Below are 24852 nucleotides of genomic sequence, written 5' to 3' on the forward strand. Positions count from 1 at the left end.
AAGAGATGAACACACACACACACACACACACACACTGTCCTCTGTTTCTGACGTGCGCTCGGTGCGAAGCTCGATTTCAAAATCAAATACCTTTGGTTAGAATCCTGCTGCGTCCATAGCAATGCGCTGTTTTTCATGGCAACGGTCTGTTATCAAGAAATAACACGCATTCTGCACTGGAATTCAGACAATCCATGTAATAAGGGCTAATAATAACAACTTTATAAACTAATTATTGTGACTGAAAAACTGCATAATATGTAATTAAGCTGTAATTATTCTTGTCTGTATGAGTAAAAAAATTAAACTCTTCGAAATGTTTAGGTGCTAGTAATCACATCGGCGCCTCCATGTTAGCCTTTCATGCAGTAAACTGTTATGGTGTAAGCCAAGCGTACCGCACAAGCCCTGAAAAGTGAAGCCAAAACATCTCGATTGCCCCCTGGTGAGTGGTCCCAGTATAGGTCATAAACCCCGCCCTCCCCATGTTATTCAATGGGACGCGAGACCAACTAAACAATTAAATTACCCTTCAAAGATTTTTTTCGAAGCTGGTTTCTGTCATTTACTGTAGTTTGTATCACGCTAATGTAAATTCAAGAGTTTGTTTTTAAAATAAGTTTGTTTTTAGTTAGTTATTTAATGCTCTAAAAACGGTGGTGTGACGTCTTGATTCACAGCTGTGATTGACAGCTATCTGAGCCGAGGAGCCACTGAATCTTCGGAGGACTGAGGAGATTGGAACTTTACATTTAATCTCTAAATTTCTATAATTGATATAATTTCACACGGACATAATGGGTTGTTCTGCAGTACATTGTGCTAACCGATCTGGCATTTCCAATCGATCTTTGAATTTTTTTCGGTAAGTTAAATTTATAAGCTATTTAATTAGTAAATAAATGTAATGGGCTAGCTAACGTTAGCTAAAAGACAACAAGCCTCGTTAATAGCCATGTTAATAGCTAGCAGGTGATCGTTAGCTAGAAGTTACCAATTATTTTTGTATTAGGCCTATTCTAAATTAAGGTTAAACATGATGTGAGTTAGGCTATAACATATCGTCTAGGTTTAACAAGCAAAGGTTGTACTGTACTTGGACTTGCGATTGATTACGGTATGCGCATTCTGCGAGGGAGAGTGAGGGCGGGGCACAGGGGTGGGGCCGTTGATTTCGCGGCTTTACGGTTTTACTTCCTTCTCGCTACTGCGCATAACTACTGCGCAGAACTGGTCCCAAGATCGCTATCTGCGCAGACGCAAGTCCAAGATGTCAGCGCCGTATCAGGACACTGGTGGCTTCATTTTTCACCAATGGAAAAGAGCGAAAGGGCGTCGTCCATTATTTATACAGTCTATGGTGTAAGCACAATGCTTTTTAGTTTCCACGCGCAGTCCACAAACACTTGAAAATGCGCACATTAAATACAGACATTATAGCCTACGAGTAATAATATACATGCCCGCTCATTTTAAGATGCCCATCAACATTAAAATTCAGGCTATGCCACTGTTATAGTCAAATTCCCTTCCATCTATTTACCAGACGTATTCATTAATGATAATGGTCACATTACTAACAAGAAGAAAAAAAAACATAATATGCAACCAAGGCCAAATTATGACAAACCAAAGATTAATTCATTACATTTGTAACTTAATCGTTATAGATCTTAGTGAAACTGAATATAAAGAGATTACTTTCTTACCTTTCCTTGTGGTTCTTAAAATGACAAATGAAATTTGACGTTGTTGCATATTTAGCATCTGGCAAATCTTTTTTTATTCACACGGTCCAGTTCAAAGTCCTTGTATCCAAACGATACTATTTGTGGAGCTCGACTAACGTTACTGTCTGCCATGTTTGGCGCGGTTTGAATTGTGCAGCGTTAAAGGCACATACGCTGATTAGTGGTGCTGATGACACAACATATATAATAATTGTATTGCTGTTTGTTTATTATAAGTTCAAGTCATTGTCGAATCTTCCACTTTCAAGTCAAGTCTCAAGTAACTTGTTCTCAAGTCAAAGTCAAGTCAAGTCATTTTCTTACTTTAATCAAGCAAGTCACAAGTCCTGAAAATTGTGACTCGAGTCAGACTCGAGTCAAGTCATGTGACTCGAGCCCCCACCTCTGGATATGGATATCATCAACCTTCTTTTGAAAGTTGTTGACAGTCATTAGGAGAGAGGGAAGATTGCAGAAGAGGAGGTAGAGGGATACATGGTGAGGAGAAGGTGGAAACTAATTAAGGTGGCAAAAAAAATATTTAAAGATTAATAAAAAGCAGAAGAAAACAAAGGTTTTTAGCCTAGATTTAAAAGTGGTCTGAGATGTTCTGGCAGTTTTTTCTAACCCTGTGCATCATAATAACTAAACGCTGCCTCACCAACCTTCGTCCTAAATCAGAACCGTTAGCAAACCAGACCCTGATGACCTGAGTGGTCTAGAGGGTTCATACTTAAAGAGTAGATCTGAGATGTAACTTGGCCCTGAACCATTCAGTGGTTTATAGACGAGCCTCAGGTCATCAGGGTCTGGTGATTCATCAGTTTTTTAAAATAAACTCAATGCCAGTGCAGAGACCTAAGAACAAGTGTTATGTGTTCAGCTTTCTTTGTTTTTGTTAGAACTTGTTGTGGGATTTTACACAGATATTGATTAATAATACAAAGACAACTTCGTTTACAAAGTATGGCTGAGTCATTTAATAACTTTCAACATGCTGCATGGAAAGAGACCACATGGAGGTTAAGACTCCAACATTGTGTTACTTCCTGAGGCCCAAATAAGCGCTTTAGACAACGAGGCCCCTTTTCTTCCAAGAAAGTGCATGAGAGTGCGCATCGCAAGCCTTTCAATAAACTCGCTCCGTGTCCAATAGAAAACAATTCACAAACACCGTTTTCTTCAAGTAAAATCTTCCTTTAATCCAGAATCGTTATTAAATAAAACAAATAAAAGAAAAGAAACAAATATAATCGTAAATCCTTAATATCACGGATGTGGTAAAGAAAACTGTGCGACTCCACTCTATTACCTAAAAGATCAACCACAGCATCTATTCCAGTCGCAATTCTTAAACGGCCAGTGCACAATTTTAACATATAACATATTTCAATGTAAATATAGAGAATTATGTATCTAAATAGGACACACAAATAAAGAAAGTTTACAATCAAACACAAATATTCAAATACTGAAATGCAACACCTAATATTCAATAATTGTCACTGAACATAAGCAAATTAGGCTCCTACAGTGCAAATGGTACACTACAGGAGATGCAGGAGGTAACACAAGGTCAGGATGAAGATCTTTTGGGGATAAAGAGGGGAGCAAGTAAGACTTCTATGCTAGACATTTAACATATGGAAAGAATTTGAATTGAAAGGCCAGATAAGTACAGTTTCTACCACAAACTCAAGCTTTTTTTCTGAGGGCTTTTTTAGAGGGACCTGAAAACAATCCATTACAGTCCAACCTACCGGATAAAAAAGTTTAAATTTTTTTTTTTTTTAGATCTTGTCTGGATATGAATCCTCCAATTCCTGCTATTTTTTGAAGGTGATAATAGGCTGATTCTGTTATAAATGTTACTTGTCTTTTAATCTTAAAGGACAGTGTGTCAATGTAATTACTTACTGTCAGTCTCTTATCTTCGACACCAAAGACAATTTTTTCAGTTTTATCTTTAATTATCTGAAGAAAGTTCTGGCACATCTAATCAATGATTTGTTCAAGGCGGAATGTCACTGCTGTGCAGATGACACTCAGTATTTTTCTCCGTCCACTCCTCTGACCCAAAGGTGATAACACGCATCTGTGATTGCCTAGCTGACATCTCAGCTTGAATGTCGGCACACCACCTCCAGCCTAACCTTGACAAAACAGCTGATTTTCTAAAGTGGGAAGGCCTGTCCTCTCCAGGACATGTGCATCATGGTTGACAACTGCAGTTTCCTCCTTCCATAGTGAAAATTACCATTGCGTGACCCTTGGCAACACCCTGTCATTTTCTGCTAACATCAAGGCAGTGACTTGCTGCTTCATACTCCACATACATTTTTTTACCATCTTACCTCACACAAGAAGCAACACTTGTCCAGGCACTTGTCATCTCACTGGATTACTGTAACTCTCTCCTGCTAGGGCTCCAGACGTGAGCAACCAATCCCCTGAAACTTAATCAACAAACTGAAGACCTGCATGGTGAGTATATTTCATTAATTTGCTTCATTACATGCAACGCATAGCCCACATAATAAATTTTTTGGAAGGTTAATTTCTTCCTCGCAATTGATAGACAAGAACATTGCAGTTGTGATGGAAGAGGCTGTTATCTTAAGGCGTAATTTTCACCCTCAATTTCAGTCATGGTATGCCCCTTCAAACATTCAAAAATGTGATACCCAGACCAGAAAAATACAAAGATTACTGCTAATAAATATTCCTTTTGTGGGTGGGAGGTTTTTTGACTGAATTACAGGAATATCCCCCATTTGAATGAATGAAATCTCTGTTAGGGTCTAGCTTTCTCTGCGGACTGGGCTAAAAGATGATAATGAGTCCCTGCAATAAAATGAAACCTTTGCTATTGAACAGTCATTTGAGATGGATGACTTTAAACCACCAGAATCCCCTTGTTCAAAAAATGGCCAAGCTGACCCAGAGCTGTATCATTTTTAACTGTTGACACCAGCTCCAGCCCAACCTGACGTGGAGCTGAGGCAATGGAGGGGAGAGAGCAGATGGGAGAAGTGTCGGATTGATACTGCCACAAGCCACTCATAATATTAGTTTGAGGAGAAGTGTCAGATTGATACTGCCACAAGCCACTCATAATATTAGTTTGAGCTGTAGCCAGACTTTCCAGCATTCTATTTAAGGTAATATTCAAACTCTATTTTTTGTAAGCTGGACAGTACATGGATGCACAGAAATAAAAATAAAAAATTCACCTACAGAAAACTTAATAAGTTGCAGAGGTATTTTTATAGAGAACATTGTTCAGCCCCTGTGTGCTGTCCGACGATATAAATTGCTATTTATTTGCAACATTGTTAATAAACTGCTGATCTTCGCAGGGATGGAATGGCACCTGCTTTTATAGTAACCTTTGAGGAGATACCGCCCAATCCACCTCAGTGTACATCATGCCCTCACTTGAGTGACATTGGAATGTATTTTCTTTTGATGCTTTTACGTCAAAATTTCAAGGGCGAAATATTGAATTTGTTCTAAAACACCTGAAAATATGAAATTTGCACAGGACTAGGTGGAGAGATTATATTTCGACACTGGCCTGGGAACGCCTCGGGATCCCCCAGTCAGAGCTGACAAATGTGGCTTGGGAAAGGGAACAACTAAGGGAAACTAAGGAGTGGCTCCGTAAGAAGCATCTCAAGGTCCTGGAGTGGCCTAGCCAGTCTCCAGACCTGAACCCAATAGAACATCTTTGGAGGGAGCTGAAAGTCCATATTGCCCAGCGACAGCCCCGAAACCTGAAGGATCTGGAGAAGGTCTGTATGGAGGAGTGGGGCAAAATCCCTGCTGCAGTGTGCGCAAACCTGGTAAAGAACTACAGGAAACGCATGATCTCTGTAATTGCAAACTAAGGTTTCTGTACCAAATATTAAGTTCTGCTTTTCTGATGTATTAAATACTTGTGTTATGCAATAAAATGCAAATCAATTACTTAAAAATCATACAATGTGATTTTCTGGATTTTTGTTAATTACAGACCTCTACATGCTATGTAAGTGGGAAAACCTGCAGAATCGGCAGTGTATCAAATACTTGTTCTCCCCACTGTACATTATTAGTACAAGTTATTACATAATTCATTACCCAGTTAATGATGCAATGAACAGCATTAAATAATAACAAGTTATCATACACACATTATGTGCAAAATGGTATTATGTTATTCAGTAAGCAATTTTATTACATCATTAGCAAGCTTTTACATTATCACTTTTTATTACATAAGAAATTCTGAAGTTATTACATTATTAGTTTATACAAATATTTGTGTCGGTGTAAAATAAGTATGATATGAAAGTATGAAAGTACGATATCTATTGTATGCGTTGACAGCAGAAAAACAGAGGTTCCATTTCCTGCTGACATAGAACAGTGCAAGTGTCTGTATGAATGCACCCTCCTTCCTGGCAATACAGTAAAATGAGTGGGTTTGTTGTTACAATTGTGCCTGTGAGTATGTGCAGCTATGATGTAGAGTGATAAGGGGGTGGGGGGAGTGAGAAAAAAAAAGAAGAATGTTCATTTTGTGCATGAACATAAGTCCTTAACTATATAGTTACTAGTTCAAATGGGCCCAGAAATCATCCAGGGTGTTTTTTATTTTACATATATATATTTGTTCATTAACCCTACCTATAGGCTCATACAGAAAAAAACATATTTATTCAAACTCTAAAAAGGGTGAAACTGCCCAGAAACATAAGTGTTAATATGGTTTAAAAGGCCTTTTGTAAGCAATGTTTATGTAACCCTTTTTTAACCTCCTGAGACCCTGTGTCCTCAATTGAGAACACTATGTATTAGGTTTCCTGCCCAATGCACCTGTGCTAGTGCATGTAACATGCATTACTTATTGATCTTTGAATACCTGTCTGGTACTGACAAATGCAGTGTGCACTATGATGTACAGTATATTCATAAAACACTTTGACTGCATATGTCATTAGCAGTTGTGCCCTTATTTGTTGCCATGTTCAGGCACTGAAATGCACACACACTTAGTGCACACACACATACATATTCTCACTCACACGGTTTTTATGTTCTGTTTTTATGAAAACAGTTGAAATTAACAGTTTTCTACTTTGTTACACAATGGTGACTTTATTGTGTTATGTAGTAAAATAAACCAAATGTCATCATACTTTTTTCCAAAAACAATGCTTAGATATTATACTTATCAGGTCCTGCTAATCCAAAATAGCTAAGAGAAATTAAAATACATTATCAAAGTTCAGGTCTTAGGAGGTTAAGCAAAGGTTTACATCATATTCCACAGAGGGTTAATACTGTGCATGGCTTCCTTTAGCTTAATGATAGCATGCAGTCTTTTGTAATAGTTGTCTATGAATCCCCTAATTCTTGCAGGTGGTATAGCTGCCCATTCGTCTTGGCAAAATGCCACCAGGTAATGCAAAGTCTTTGGTCGTCTTGCATGAACCGAACGTTTGAGATCTCCCCAGAGTGGCTCGATGATATTAAGTTCAGGAGACTGTGATGGCAACTCCAGAACCTTCATGTTTTTCTGCTGTAACCACTGGAGGGTCAACTTGGCCTGATTAGGGTCATTGTCATGCTGGAAAGTCCAAATGTATCCCATAGGCGCAGCTTTTTTACAGAAGAATGTAAATTCTCTACCAGTTTATTCTGATAACCCGTGCCTTTAGAGCTCACACACCCCCCAAACATTAGAGAGCCATCACTATGCTTCACTGTGGGGATGGTATTCTGTTCAATATAGCCCTTACTGACCCCTCTCCCCTCTCTTTATGTGACCATAAAGCTCTATTTTGTCTCGTCTTTCCAATTTACAATGTGCCAGAAGCTTTGGGGTGTGTCAAGGTGTTGTCAGGCACATTGTAACCAGCCTTTTTTGTGGCTTTGGGGCAGTAAAGTAACTCGACCATTCAGCAAAAAAAAAATCAAGTATTGTCGTATTGTGCTACTTAAAACAACACCCTCTTTTTCCAGAGCAGCCTGTATTTCTCCTGAGGTTACCTGTAGGTTTTTCTTCTAGCAGTTTTGCCTGACATCTTTCTTGGTCTACCTGAACTAGGCTTGGTATCAAGAGATCCCCAAATTTTCCACTTCTTAATAACTGATTGAACAGAACTGACTAGCATTTCCAAGGCTTTGGATATCTTTTTATTTCCTTTTCCATCTTCATGTAAGTTCCATTATCTTGTTACACAGGTCTTTTGACAGTTATTTTCTGCTCCCCATGGCTCAGTATCTAGCCTGATCAGTGGATGCACTGAGCAGGAGCGAAATAACTATTTGATAATAAATGGCTTTATATGATCACTATCCTTAAACAAAAGAAAAAGGTTTTGCATGATCAGTCATTTTCTAAATCAATGCCATAATTTCACAATTCAAGCAAACTTATGAGCATAACAGTCACATGTTTTTTTTGCATGAAAATAGAAAATCACACCACATAAAGCCACTAGTCTAAGGAATTTGAAGAAGTTGTTCTCTTGTGAGCTAGAAATGTGCACAAGAATATAATTTAATCACACAATTAATACATATCCACATCCCAGCAAAGTGTCACCTTCAGTCCTCTGATCCAGGTGGGTCTTAGCTCAATTACTCAGCTGTTGGGTAAAAAAAAAAAAAATTATTCTGCCTAATATCTGTCCACTGCCAAGTTGATATTTTGTCAATTTTACTGTATTTACTTTTTTTTTTAATCTAAGCCTATGGTAAAAGGGCTACAGAAATGTCAACTGCACCCTCTGCAAGTGCAGAATACAAGATTTCTCACCTTAATTTCCTTTTTCATCAAATGGTTTCTTCATTCTCTTTGTTCTCCCCCTATCTCTGTCTGTACTATTGGTCTCTCTCATTTTGTCTCTTCAGTTGTTACCATAACTACAGTCTAAGACTACAGTACTCAGGTATTTCTCCACTTGAATGTCAGTGGAGGCATGGCAATGAATTGGATATTAGTCTCCATGTACTTGTTATCAGGTAGGCAAAAAAGTATAATATCTCAATCTGAATATTTGTGTCTGTTTTAAGAAGGTTGTGAAAACACGTTTCGATGCCAGTTCACTGTGAAAACAACAAAATGTGTCTCATAAAAGTCAAAAACTATAGGCTTATACTGATGAAGATAAGCTGCTATAGAAAGGGGAAAAATATTTTGTTTTCTACAACAAAAAGAAGAATTTAAACATAGCAGAAACTAGAGCAGACAGCGAAAAAGTGAGTCCCTGGGGACATCAAGAATAATCTACTGTAATAAACAACTATCATAGCAAAATGTTAAAAACATTATTAGTTATGTAGTTAATGTTATCTGGAAAAAAAGATAACTGATTATTATTAATTTAGGAAATTTACATTTAATTTGTATATAGTGTTAAATGAACATATATACTTTTCTTTAATACAAATTGCAGCTTTTGTACCAAGTACAATCCACATTAGTACTTAAAAGCTTATTTACCATCCTTTGATTCTGGTATCATTTAGTTTTCAGTAATTTCAAGTAAACATTATTTTTATTATATTTATATGGTGAAATCAACCGGGATCATTTTGACCCCAATATAAAATAATTGTCATTAGATTAGATTCAACTTTATTGTCATTGAATTTGTACAAGTACAGTACAACAAAATGCAGTTAGCATCTAACCAGAAGTGCAAATAGAAGAGTGCAAAACATTTACAAGTGAAAAGTGAAACAATTCAGACCAATGCATGTTATGAGTGGGATGTATAAATATGCAATGGCATTTCTAAATGTGTAATGAAGGCAAACTGAAGGTGTAAGGTAGCATTTGCAACTGAAATACAAGGATAGCAGCAATGAGGTTCCTGAGTTAGAAATGTACATGTACCAACTGAAAACATCCTTATCAGACTTTGCAAAGCAATGTCATAGTCCAGTAGTACAGAGAGAGTAGTGCAACAAGGTCCCTGAGAGGCAGTACAAAGTGGGTGGGTATGGTTAGTGTTGGGTCACAGAGTTCAGCAGGGTTACTGTAGCTGGAAATAAATTATTCCTGAGGAACGACGAGACCGGTACCGCCTGCCTGATGGTAGGAAAAATGTGTCTGCTGCATCTGTCTCCTTCAAAATGACTGACAGAGTGCCCCCCCCCCCCCCCCCCCCCCCCCCCCATAGATTGGGATACTTTAAATTATGACCTATGGGAAACTTGAACTCATAAAATAGTTCCATTTATTAAAACTGCATATGTGGAATTGGATGCTTTTGACTGGGATCCCAGAGGACCCAAATACATTTGTATTTTTAAAAAGCACTTATTAAAACAGAAACTGAAAATAATAATATGAAGTCATTAGGAACAAATTGATTGACTAAGTCATGAAAATTGGAATGATGAAAGAACATGTGAGATATGACAAAAAGTATACCTCTGGGGTCAGCATGTACCCCAGTCAGTATGATGAGGGTTAAGGTTAGGAAGGTTACAAAAAAATGGTGTATGTCTCGTGATTCAACCTCTCAAACATTGGAATCTGGTGGCATTTACACCCGGCCACCGTCAACATGGCTTGTTAGATAAACTTTACTCTATTTAAAGCTACCTGCTGGTTCAACTGCCCTTAGTGGCGATACTTACTCTCAAAACATGCGTATAACACAGGGAACTATACTATTATACCATATATTTGTCCAATATGAGTTTGCCCTTATCCATAGTCATTCCATTTCAGGAGACAAAAAGTAATTGGACAAATTGACGTTGTTGTTCATATCATTTTGAATTAACAAATTGTTTGCAAATCCTTACCATTCTATGACAGCATGAAGTATGCAACCCATAGAAATCACCAGATGCAGGGTATTTTCATATTTTGTAGCCATGTTTAGTTCCTCTTTGTTTTTGGCTATTTTGCCTTCTAGTTTTGTCTTCAGCATGACATACATGTTCAATTGAATTCAGGTCAGGTAACTGAGTTGGCCAATCAAGAACAATTGTTTGGGCCTGAAAATGTCCTTGTTTGCTATAGTAGTATGTTTAAGGTTGTCATGCTGCAAGGTGAAGTGCCATCAAATGACTTTGAGGCTTTTGGTTGTATCTAAACGGGTTCAATGTTTCTATGCACTTCAAAATATATTATGGACCCATATGGTCTATAAAGACAATTTAGCCAGTTCCAGTGGTATCTATTCATGTACAAGCCTCGACGCTTCCTCCACTTTGTTTCACTGGTAAAAATGCTTTCAATCAAGAGCAGTTGTTTTACTTTCTCCACACTCTCCTCTTTCCATCACTCTGGTACAGGATAATCTTTTTCTCATCTGTCCATTAGGCTTTTTTTCCAGAAATCTGCAGGAGTTTTTAAATACTTTTGCAGAACTCTGCAGAGATTTTATACACGTTTTGCAAACTGTCAACAGGCCTTTTTTTGTTCTTGAGGCTTACCAGTGGTTTGCATCTTTGGTTAAACCCTCTGATGTTATTTTGGTGTAGTCCTCTCTTCATGGTACATTTTGCATTTCTATATCTACATCTTCGAGACTGCTCTTGATCTGTTCGACAGTTTAAACAAGTCAACTAAAATCATCCTTCATTCATACACTACAGTGGCCAACTGTAGACTACTAGGTCATTTGCTATTGCTGGACTCACCAGTGTGTTATTATTTGTTAACCATGTACCAAACAGTTGATTTTGACAAACGTAATGTTTGTGGTCTATTTGTCATGTGATGATGATCTGATTTAAAGGCATGTATAGTTCTTTACTCCTTATTTTGAGAGATAACAGCAACAGACTAATGAAAATGTATCTTCCACAATCACATTATGTTGACACATGTACCTGGCCTAGAAAAAGGTGAGCAGACAATTTCCAATTACTTTTGCTCCTCTAAAATGGAACACTATCTCCAACCTCATTTCCAAGAAAGTTGGGACTGTGTAAAATGTAAAGAAAAACTGAATGTGATGATGTGCAAACCATTTAAACCCTATATTCAATAGAAAATAGTACGAAGAGAGAGAGAATTGTTATTGTTCCTAGAAAAATACGACAAAGGAGACCCCGAATTATATATCAAGCAAGAATGGAAAAACATTTAACTTTCAATACTACAGCAATTGGTCTCCCCAGTTCCCAAATGCTTACAGAGTATTGTTAAGAGGTGATGCAACCCAGTGGTAAAACATGCCCGTGTCCCAACTTTTTGTGAAATATGTTGCTGGCATCAAAATGCCAATGTATTTTTCCAAAAACAATAACATTTCTCAATTTCAACATTTGATATGTTGTCTTATCTTGTCATACTACAGTATTTTCATTTAAATATAGGGATAAATGATTTCCACAATCTTTTTGTATTAGCATTTTATGCAGCATCCCAACTTTTTGGGAAACCAGGTTGTATAAAAATGCTTTAAATATTATATTAAAGAGGAAATTCTGCACATTAACTTCTTTGTCGTTGTTTCATATGTAATCCAATGTACTATAGTAGAAATCCAAAACAAACTATTGTGTGTCACTGATCAAATATATGGACTTTGCTGTACATATATGCCTTATGTGCATTAATGGTGTTTGTTATTTTCTTCTCCACTTAAGTATGTCAAGTCACTTTGAGTTTTAACATTGACCCTGTTGCTTGGAAGTACATCAGCAAACCTGCTGCTGGATTTGGATACAAGGTGGTCCAGATGAACTCAACAAGGTAAGAGGAACACAAAGTCAAAAGTGTATTTCTTCCTCTCATAATATCCTCTCGTCATATTGTGTATTTAATTATAAGGATATCTTCACATAACACATTTTTCCAGTTAATAATAATGCCCTCTTATTGCTGAAAGTATTTTCAGCCCAACTGGATACTGTCAAGAAAGCTAATATTATTATGATAAACTGATTAAAGGCATTGATTTTATTATACAAGTGATTCCCAACCTAAGGGGTAAACCCTGAAAGTGGGGCACCTAAACATCCTGGAGGGTCCTGGGCCTTACCTGGTTTGAGGGGTCCCAAAAACTATGGATAAAATACACATACACTGCCATTCAAATGTTTGGGGTTACTTAGAAATGTCCTTGTTTATAAAGAAAGTGAAAACATTTTGCCAATTAAAATAAGATCAAATTGATCAGAAATACAGTGCAGACATTGCTAATGTTGTAAAAGACTATTGTTGCTGGAAACAGCAGTTTTTTTATGGAATATCTACAACCCAAAAAAGTAGGGACGCTTTGTAAAATGCTATCTAAAAAAGAATCCAATGATGTGCAAATCATTTAATCCCTATATTTAATTGGGAATAGTACCAAGACAACATATCAAATGTTAAAACTAAGAAATTAAATTTTTTGGGGAAATATGTATTCCCATTTTGAATTTGATGCCAGCATGAATTAAAAAAAATGCATTAAAAAATGGTTTGGACAGGGGCCTGTTTATTTCTGTGTTACGCATTCTCTTTTAACAACACTAAGCGTTGGGGATCTGGAGAGACTATTTGCTGTAGTTTTTAAAGTTAAATGTTTTTCCATTCTTGCTTGATATAGGATTTCAGCTGCTCAACATTTCGGGGTCTCCTTTGACACATTTTTCATTTCATAATGCGCAAAATGTTTTTAATAGATGACAGGTCTGGATTGCAGGCATGCCAGTTTAGGACCCAGACCCTTACAACAGGGCCATGCTGTTGTAATACATGCAGAATGTAGTTTGGCATTTTCTTGCTGAAAAATAAGTCATCTGGAGGGCAGCATATGTTGCTCCAAAACCTATATATATTGTTCAACATTAATAGTGCCTTCACAAATGTGAAAGCCACCCATGCCAGTAGTTAATGTAGGGTATATTGTGTCAGAATGGTGATTTATGGCCCTGGAGGGCGGGGCTTCCATATTGAGCGGGACATCCGGTTTGTAGGGTGGGAATTCCGGTATGACGTATGTTAGGGTGGGACATCCTGTATGACGTGTGTACGGGCGGGACTTCAGGAGTGACGTATGCATGTCCAGTGACTTTGTGATTTATGATTACATTGATGTGTCCGTGTTTGATGTTTTACAACGTCTGCTGAGTAAAACAGACTAGTGTTATAACAGGTGGGTTATGTTTGATGATTAACAAATGGGGCTTAGGGTTCCGGAATCTTAATTAACAAATGGGGCTTAGGGTTCCGGAATGTTAAATTCCCAGACAATAAATAAGTGTTGTGTCAGCGGTAAGTTGTTTGGTGTTCAACAAAAGGGTGCCAGGGTTCCATGTCTTACAATGTTCGTGTAACATGGTGTTTTTCCACAAGCATAGAGTTACACATGAGAGACATGCTTTTTGTGTAAGATATAAAGAAGGGGTGTAGGGACTTACGATTTTTGTTTCATTGTTTTCTTTCATGCTTGAAAGCTGAAGGTAATACCGTCAACCCATCAAAAACTGCGCTGTATGTAAATGTATGTTTGAGTTAGAATATTTTAACCTGAATAGTGTAACGTTCTTTGCACGTTAAGCTAGAGAAATGGCGAAAGATAATGCTAACAACAGACCAGACACGAAACAGCCAACAACCTCTACACATAGTCAATCGATCACACCCCAAAATACAAATGAACCAAACATTACTTTGTTACACAACGATGCACACAATAATCCTCAAATACAAGGCTTGTTAACCAAGCTTAGTAGCCCCCATTTTTCACACGATCTAGTTGACTCTCGTTCGAGCTTTATGTACATACACGATTTTATGGGTGTGTCTTATGTCTGTGACTGGTGCTATACCGGTTTCAACACACGTGGTGATGATGGTTGTAAACATAGCTGTAGTGTCTGTCTTCATGAAGATTGTCATACCCAACCCCGTAACACAAAGCAGTGCCCTGACTGTAAACGGATATGTTATTCAGATTTTTGTTATAGCCAGCATAAACGCTTGAAGCATCAAGCTGGGTTAGCAGGTGTGACCAGAAGAAATATTGGGTCGATTGCGGCCGTTATTACAATGTTGGTATTACCAACTATAAAGCACACAGGTGCATGGTTAACATGTGCCCCAATTGTAACGTGGATCTGAAGGTTGAAATGAATCATCAGTGTTTTATAAAGCCCTCCAAGTCTGAGGACCTCAGTAAGCGCTATATATTTTATGATTTCGAGACAATTGCCAATCCGGTGAATGGTGTGCACACTGCAAATTTTGTGTGCGCGATAAGCTTTGATAACGAGACGTGGTGTTCAGCCGGAGATAGTGGTGTCGCTGCTTTTTTCCAAAAGGTTAGGCAACCGAAATATAATGACTACACATTTATAGCAGACAACTCTAAAGGTTTCGATGGTTACATCTTGATGCAATACCTTGCTAACAATAGTATTGGCATGACACTTATTGCTTATAGTAGCAAGCTTATGATTTTTACAGACAGCACATTCAATCAGAGACACATTGATAGTCATTGCTTCCTACCTATGAAGCTGTCAGCCTTGCCACGTGCTTTGGGTTTTAAGGATTCGAAAAAAGGCTACTTTCCTTAAATGTTTAACATCAAGGAGAATGAGAACTATGCTGGCCCCCATCCAGAACCGCATTACTATGGTGTGAATACCATAATGGCTAAAGAAAAATATGTGTTTTTGCAATGGTATGCAACTGTTTCTGCAGACCCCTTTGTTATGCAGAATGAAATAAAGGCTTACTTTATGTGGTCATCTTGAGAGAGGGTTGTATGCGCTACAGACTCGAGTTCCTGGAGTGTGGTGGTGTTGACTAATTCCGGTCAATTACGATTGCTTCGGCTTGCATGAAAGTCTTTTGCAACAGATTCCTCACCAAGGACACCATTGCATTACAAACGTTGTCAGAAGACATTCTCAAACAGCTCAATACAGTGACTTGAATATGTGGCCTCCGATGAGAATATATCAATACAACAAGGGTGAAGTGAAAATCGGTGCCTACTGCGTTGATGGATATGCAGAATGCGATGGGTTGAGCACGGTCAATTAATTTCTATGTTGTTTCTGGCACGGTCACCCAAAGTGTCATTGTTCAACAAGCTCGAGAAGGGGACACTATTCAGTATAACGATGTCTGTAGTCTTTATCCATTCTGCAACAAGACAAAGACTTATTCGATTGGGCATCCAGACATAATCTTTCGAGATTTCAAACCACTAGACACCTACTTTGGTATTGTTAAGGCTACGGTGTGTCCACCGTAAGGCCTTTATCACCCCGTTTACCGCACAGGGTCGGTGGTAAACTGTTCTTTCCCTTGTGTAGATTATGTGCAGAGTCTGAAAACCAGGTAACTGATTGTTCACATACTGATTCAGAAAGATCTTTAACTGGTACCTGGGTTTCTATTGAGCTGGTTAAGGCGGTTTAGAAAGGTTATCGCATTGTGGAAATATTTGAAGTCTGGGATTTTACTAGGACATCAGATGATCTTTTTGCAGATTACATGAGAACATTCCTGAAGCACAAGCAGGAAGCTAGCGGCTTCCCGCCATCTGTGGTTGTCGATGAGGCTAAAGACCAGTATATCCGTGAATATCATGAAAAGGAGGGTGTGCAGCTTGACAAGGAAAACATTGTTGTAAACAGTGCTAGGCGATCTTTAGCTAAATTGGCAATGAATAGTCTTTGGGGTAAGATGGGTGAGCGGACTAACCTTATGATCACAACGTTAATTACAGATCCGGAGGAGTTTAGCCACTACCTTTTTTCCAGTTAAATAGATGTTGGTTATTTCTCGTTCATCTCGGACACTGTTGCGATGCTACAGTGGCGTTACACAAATCAGACACCAATCAAACAACGTAACGGCAACATTTTTATTGCCGTGTTCACAACCGCTTATGCTAGACTCGAGTTGTATTCACTCTTGGAAAAGTTGGATAGATGTGTAATCTACACAGACACTGATTCCGTGATCTTTGTCACACACCTTGGGGATTGGGTGCCCCCACTGGGGCCATTCTTGGGTGACTTGACCGATGAGTTACCGAATGGTGACAGCATAGCTCAATTTGTTAGTGGTGGGCCAAAGACATACGGTTACAAAACCATTAAAGGTCTGACCTGTCTCAAAGCAAAAGGCATTACGCTCAACAACACCAACACAACCATTGTTAATTTGGAGACGCTGACACGACTGGTTGATAACTTTGCACGGGGTGAGGGCGGTGATGATGATCATGTCCTTGCTAATGCAGACACAATTGCTAGAGATAAAAGAAAATTCACGTTGAAAAACCGAGTAGTGTCTAAGCGTCCCCCGCTGCCTGGGAGCCTCAGCCAGTGCCGCCAGCGCCCCCCGCTGCCCTGGGAGACATGACATGGGAACAGCTCCAAAATATGCAAGAAGCAGTCAGCTGGTATTCTGCCTATAATAAAGTGGCCAACAGAGTCACTGGATCTGAACCCTATTGAGCTTTTGTGGGAGCAGCATGACCGTATGGTACGTAAGAAGAGCCAAACCAACTTGTGGTAGGTGCTTCAGGGAGCATACAGTGAAATCTCTTAAAGTTGAACTCAACAAAATTACAACTAGAATGCCAAAGGCTATAATGCAAACTGAGAATAATTTGAAGAAAGGAAAGTTTGAAGGACAGAATTATTATTTGAATAAAAAATTATTCTTTAACCTTGTCAATTACTTGTATTTGCTATTCATTTAGAATAACATTTATTTACTAATAATATGGAGTCAGATTATATTTAATAGTATGTATCGATAAGGTTATTTTCCCTTGCACTTGTGCCTTAGCTGTCTCCCGGTATTGCGGCCTTTACCTCTGGGATCACCTGATCAACTTCTGTTAATTATTAGATCTCAGTTTTACCCAGGTGACGGCACCAAGCATCTTTGGTTATTTCACACCGGCCCTGGGATCTTTCCACTTAGATTTGACGTCTTTGGAGATATTACATCAAACTCAGTTTACCAGACACTGGAATGTAGCTTAAGGCGTAACTTAACCCACTGCAAAGTCAGTTAACTTTCACCCTGGCTAGAGAAAAAAATCATACTTGCTTTGATTATTAGCTAGCTACTGTACAAAGGGGAGCAGTGCAATGCTTGGTATACACTGGTGTATGGAGCAGTTATCAATACGTTATTGCCTGTAGCCGTTCAGAGGGCAGCTATGTTGCTGCTCCCATGTCAACATGCTGAGGGCAACAATATGAACATGCCAAGTCCTTCCTGTTCTTCAAGCAGCAAGAAATACTTGCTTCCTATTCTATTAAGACTAGTTTTCAGGGAAGACATCCACATGTGCTTTCGTCTTACTGTTCCAAGGGCAGCAGCACATCTGCTTGGCTTACTCTAGGCAGCAATACTAACATGACATGTTCTTTAAATAAATCAATATTAAATGCATCTATATAAATTTTTCACCTTTATCGTTCTTGTAGAATGTAATGGTTTTGCGGTTTCAGGAAATTGAGAATTACTGTCTCAAAGGAATAGAGAACTCAAAAACCAACAGATGCCAGGGTCAATCAAGAGGTGGTCCTTGTTACTGGAGAGGACAAGGAATACATGGAATCACACATCCACATTGCAAAATGAAAGTAAATGTTATTTTCAGGCTCCAGTGTCTGTCCACAAAGATTAGTATTTTTATGCTTGTGAACAAGAACAAAGCAACAGGAAGAAGCAAATGAGAGCCAACTGTCACGTAGGACACAGGCGCAGAGTCGATGTTGTTCCAATAATCCATGTTTTAATAAAAGAAAGTCTCAAACAAACAAACCGCAGCAACCAGTGCCGTGGGTCTTACTGAAACTCAGGCAAAACCAAAATGAACCACATCAGCATGGCTAACACAATGAACTTAAATAGGGTCCCCAATTGGAGGCAATTACCAACACCTGCCTCCAATTGGGGAGACCAAAAAGGATTAGAGGTGGCTAGATGCCACCTCCTGTCCTGTCCTGGCTATGCCCCGAGCCCAGCGCAGAGATGGCTAGGGGCACAGCCAGAACGTGACACCAACAAAATCTTTTGGGGCATACATTTCCTTTTAATTTATAAAGGACACCAATTTCACAGGTTGCTTTTATGCTTGTAGCCCTCTGAACGGCCACAGGCATAAACGCTTTGATGTCTCCCTCTACACCAGATTAAGCCAAGCAGTTGTGCTGCTGCCCTTATAATAGTATGAATAAAGTACATGTGAATTATTTCATTGAGAAGTAGTTCCATGAATGTTTGCACATTTAGCACCTTGCCAAGTAATGTTCATTCTAACATAACAGGCCAACTTACTCTTTCGCAGATTTTAGCAGAACTGCATGCTTCTTTGCTCATCCGATCCAGTTTGAAATGTTCATGAGCACTGCCCCCTCTCCATTTCGATTGGGTGCTCGACTGAACCAATCACAATTCTTTCTGCTCTCTTTCTGCTCTCAGAAATGGTCTAAATGACCCCAAACTTTTGAACAGCAGTGTATTCTGTTTTACCATTTCAAAGGAGGTAATATCATTTATTATTATAATCTTATTACTATTATAGGTCTTGTTATAAAAACCTTTTTCGCAATGCAAACTTCACAGAGATATCCTATATTGTGGAAGTCAGCGGAATTACAGACACACCAGTTGACATTCAAACCTAATCTCCCCTTAAAGCACACTTACTTTACTCACTTTCACTTTTGGTTGTGCAACTTGCTTTTAGAACTATTATTTTTAAACAAAAACTATTTTAAAAACATAACAAGGCATCAGTAGATGTTGAAACTGTTGCTGTTTTATCTATTGTACAAGCCCAATAATTGATCACAATCAGTTTCATAGGGGTATGTACAGTATTTAGATCTTCCTGAGTTGTACAGATTTGCACTGATCATTGTGCTTAATAGCAGCTTGGTGCACCAAGCACATGTTCTATATACAAACATTCAAGCAGACATTGCAATGGATTTGTTACGTCTGTACTTATGTCAATCATTGTAATGCATTCAATTTCAAGACATGTCATTCAACCAATTTTTGTCATAATTTGCTACATTACTGAACCAAATTGAATATCTTAATAGCAAAGTATGACAAAAAGCAAGACTGAATATTACATGATAATTCACTATAGTAGCCTAGTAACCATGTAATCTCATATAGGTTAATGTGGATATGCAGTGAGGTCGTGATTTGGCTATATAGAGTTGTTCAGAACTACTATGTATTAAGCTTTGATACAAAGCCAGTTGTGCTGACCACTGCACCAAACAGTAGCATGATGTGGCATGCAAAGTTTCCATAATAGATATTATTTTGCTTGTATCAATCAGTGTAATTTTGAAAAAGCCATCTCTCAAGAGAAAGACACATAAGATTAATTACATAGAGTAATTACATAAGCAAATGTTATAGCATAGTATAATAAAAAACATCACTGCTTTCAGTCATTCTAGATCATCTTACCAGCCAAAGTCATTTATTAACAATAAAGTTAGTATTGAAAAATTTACCAAACAAATTAAATATTGATTGGAAAAAAGGCCCATATTAAAGAACAATACTGTGTTGTGTACCCACAGTTTTGTTCTTTAATATGAGTCTTTTTCCACTCAGGACACCTTGTCCCCTCAAAACCAAAGAGTTAAGAAAGCCAGTGGCCCCTGCCTTCTTTTCCAATTGGTTTCAGGAAATTTGAGGAAAATCACATCAACAAGACACATTCAAACATTTAGTCTATGAAAATATTGTTAGTACAAACAGATGTCATCTACTCTTAACATATGTGTCTTGTCTTACAAGCTTGCTTGTTAGTGCACCTCTGGAGCAGTATGAGCATAATAGGAGGGGAAAAGTTTACCAATGTTTGGTTGAAGACACATCATGCAAGCCATTGCCAATACAGGGTAAGGTGAATTATATATATTATGGCAGGTGAAACTTCTTAAATCCTTCTGTCTATTTGTAATGCTGCTCTTATTGTGTCCTTTTTTCGAGGGTGTCTCTTCAAAAAACACAATAAATATCCTCTTGCAATAATCTACAAGTATGAATTGTAAATTATACTCTGTTATGATTTAACCTAGAGGCCAGTTTTGGAGTCAATATGTCCATGGGGTTGTCAATGACACAGGATCCAAAGACGTCAAAAACCCTGGTGAGGTCAATGTGCATTCATTTTTGTGTTTGTGTACAGTATGTCTGAGATATAGTGGGTTAGTATCAATGTTGGGATGGCACTGTTTGAATATCTTTTTATTCCAGCAACAACAGTACAAGCCCTTCTTTATGGGGTTCAGCATCCCACCATATATACTAAATAAAGAAATATATCATAAATGTGAAAAATAATACTTTCAAATTAAAGTTAAACATTCATTGTTGAGTTTAAAATCAAAACTTTTAAAAGTAATAGGACAAGAATTGCAAACAAAAAATAAAAATATAATAAACAGAACAAAACTGGCGAGTAATTCATTATAAAACTACAGCAAAACATTTATTTACATGCAATATCACTTGATTATACAATGTGAAACATTGCAAAAATCTGAAACGTTCTACCAAAAATGGATGCAGAAAAACTAATCCATGCTTTCGTTACTTCTAGACCAGATTACTGCAATGCTATTCTTTCCGGTTACCCTGACAAATCAATAAATAAACTTAAATTAGTGCTGCACACGGCTGCTAAAATCCTAACTACAACAAAACATTTTTAACACATTACTCCTGTACTAGCGTCCTTACACTGGCTGCCTGTTAGGGTAAGGGCTGATTTTAAGGTTTTACTGTTAACCTATACACTCACCTAAAGGATTATTAGGAACACCATACTAATACTGTGTTTGACCCCCTTTCGCCTTCAGAACTGCCTTAATTCTACGTGGCATTGATTCAACAAGGTGCTGAAAGCATTCTTTAGAAATGTTAGCCCATATCGATAGGATAGCATCTTGCAGTTGATGGAGATTTGTGGGATGCACATCCAGGGCACGAAGCTCCCGTTCCACCACATCCCAAAGATGCTGTATTGGGTTGAGATCTGGTGACTGTGGACGCCATTTCAGTACAGTGAACTTATTGTCATGTTAAAGAAACCAATTTGAAATGATTTGAGCTTTGTGACATGGTGCATTATCCTGCTGGAAGTAGCCATCAGAGGATGGGTACATGGTGGTCATAAAGGGATGGACATGGTCAGAAACAATGCTCATTTAAACGAGCCCAATAGGCACTAAGGGGTCTAAAGTGTGCCAAGAAAACATCCCCCACACCATTACACCACCACCACCAGCCTGCACAGTGGTAACAAGGCATGATGGATCCATGTTCTCATTCTGTTTACGCCAAATTCTGACTCTACTATCTGAATGAAAACAGAAATCGAGACTCATCAGACCAGGCAACATTCTTCCAGTCTTCAACTGTCCAATTTTGGTGAGCTCGTGCAAATTGTAGCCTCCTTTCCCTTTTTGTAGTGGAGATGAGTGGTACCCGGTGGGTCTTCTGCTGTTGTAGCCCATCCGCCTCAAGGTTGTGCATGTTGTGGCTTCACAAATGCTTTGCTGCATACCTCGGTTGTAACGAGTGGTTCTTTCAGTCAAAGTTGCTCTTCTATCAGCTTGAATCAGTCGGCCCATTCTCCTCTGACCTCTAGCATCAACAAGGCATTTTCGCCCACAGGACTGCCGCATACTGGATGTTTTTCCCTTTTCACACCATTCTTTGTAAACCCTAGAAATGGTTGTGCGTGAAAATCCCAGTAACTGAGCAGATTGTGAAATACTCAGACCAGCCCGTCTGGCACCAACAACCATGCCACACTCACCTTTCTTTCCCATTCTGACATTCAGTTTGGAGTTCAGGAGATTGTCTTGACCAGGACCACACCCCTAAATGCACTGAAGCAACTGCCATGTGATTGGTTGAATAGATAATTGCATTAATGAGAAATTGAACAGGTGTTCCTAATAAACCTTTAGGTGAGTGTAAATCAATACATGGACTTGCTCCTACTTACCTTGCTGAAATGATACAGCCATACATACCTACACGTAACCTACGATCGCAAGATGCAGACCTTTTAGTTGTACCTAGAATTTCTAAACAAACAGCCGGAGGCAGGGCCATTCTTCATAGAGCTCCACTACTGTGAAATGATCTGCCAAATAAGGTTAGAAATGCAAACTCAGTGCAAACTTTCAAGTGTCTACTATTCCCCACTAAGTTCTCCTTCTCCACTATACATCGTTGTTGATATGAGGAATGCATTTTCAGAATTTTCCCAGTCTCCTCCCATTTTAACTTTAGGAGGACATGAGGTCTTGGTCCACACCTGCGGAGTACCTGGTTTGGGGGGCCCGTTGCTGTCCCTGTCCTTGTCCATCTGGTCATACTTCTGACCTAGTCTAAATATAAATAATCTCTGGATTTAGCCCACATGCATTTATTAATTATTCCAATTGGACTCTTGATATCTCACCCGGCACAGCCAGAAAAGGACTGGTCACCCCTCTGAGCCTGGGTCCTCTCTAGGTTTCTTCTTAAATGTCGGCCTTCCTAGGGAGTTTTTCCTAGCCAATGAAATTCAACACTACTGTTGTTTGCTCCTTGGGGTTTAAGGCCTGGTGTTTCTTTAAAAGCACTTTTTGACAACTGCTGTTGTAAAAAAAAGCTTTATAAATACATTTGATTGATATAGAACTAATGCAAAATAGTTTTCAGTCGTTTTTAAATAGCTTTCAGGTGAAAACCAACACTATGTACTCCACATTGCCTAGATTTTGTGTTTGAGACGTAGACGACATGGAATACATAGGTTTGGTTGTAACCTGAAAGCTATTTCAAAACTACTGAAAAGTATTATGTACTACTCATTAGTCATACAATCATAAAGTAAAATATACATTTACTTTCCAGAGGGTTGTACTACAAGTTTAACCTACTGAGATTTAACTTGTGGTTATCAAGGAATGTCAGGGTTGACAAACTCTGATTGCGTAAATTGGTGTTAGAATAGATTATACTTTATTGTTATTGAACAGTACAAGTACAGTACCATGAAATGCAGTTAGCATCTTACCAGAAGTGCAAATAGAAGAGGGCAGGAAATGTAAAAGTATTAAATAATGAGTATGTTACAAGTGGTATGTATAGATGTGCAGTGAAGACAAATATGGTGCAAAATGGCAATTCTAAATGTGCAATGAAAGCAAATAGGGGAGGGCAGTAAATGTACAAGTATTTAGTATGTGTATGTGCAAATGGGAATTAATAGTTGTGCGATGAGGTAAATGCATGTACAAATGGCAATTCTGACTATGTCATTGATCAAGTAAGTTGGAGATGAAAGGTAGTCTGTGTAACTGAAATGCAGGGATAGCAGCAATGAGTTTCTTGAGGTGGACATGTGCATGTAACATCCGAAAAAAAGAAGAGCAAGTACAATGGCAATTCTAAGTGTGCAGTGCAGGCAAATTGAAGGTGCAAGTTGGCATGTACAACTGTAATGCAGGGATACCAGCAATGAGGTTTTCAAGGTAGACATGTAGTACAAGGAAGTACTGTAGTGCAACAAGGTCCCTGAGTGCGCGTTTGCTTGAGATGTAAGGACACGTAAAGGTCTATCTAAATATGTGAAAACAATTAGTATAACTCAATTATAGCCTTCTAATGGGCTACAACTCTGAAATTGACCCCTCACTCACTGTTACTGAATAAGATTTATTCCTACACTTATAGTAGCCTTTAAGTAGAAGTATAATAATAATGTAGGCTAGCCAACAGGTCAGATCAAATATAATATGATTAAATACCTGAACACTGATGCTGTGAAATGACTTCCTATTCACATAATCCCCCTCATGGTCTCCCAAGGGAGCTCAAATAGGGTTTATGGGTTCAAACAATGGAACCAATCACCCTCGGGATTTCTATGGGAAGAAATATGTCCAGTATTTAGCCCGTTACCTTGCTACGTAGTACACCCCTCAGGTGTGTTCTATTGTTTTGATATTGTTATTTTTGTTTGCAATTCTTGATCTTTTGATTTCAAGATAACTTTTGTTTGAAAGTATTATTTTTACATTTTCAATGATTATTATTATTTTTTATATATATGGTGGGATATTGATGTTATTTATTCTTCTTCATGAATGT

General features: G+C 38.3%; 1 protein-coding gene across 1 annotated transcript in view; it reads left to right on the top strand.

The window, feature by feature from the left end:
- The window catches only part of LOC105030020 (integrin alpha-M), a 77919-nt gene that overhangs the window by 2222 nt on the left and 50845 nt on the right, over positions 1-24852 (top strand). Inside the window, exons 2-4 of the mRNA XM_034292089.1 lie at positions 12339-12444; positions 20494-20597; positions 20778-20848. Of these exons, the coding sequence (XP_034147980.1) occupies positions 12339-12444; positions 20494-20597; positions 20778-20848 (281 nt within the window). The remainder of the gene's footprint in view (positions 1-12338; positions 12445-20493; positions 20598-20777; positions 20849-24852) is intronic.

The sequence above is a fragment of the Esox lucius genome, chromosome 5 (assembly GCF_011004845.1).
Source record: "Esox lucius isolate fEsoLuc1 chromosome 5, fEsoLuc1.pri, whole genome shotgun sequence".
Taxonomy (NCBI): domain Eukaryota; kingdom Metazoa; phylum Chordata; class Actinopteri; order Esociformes; family Esocidae; genus Esox; species Esox lucius.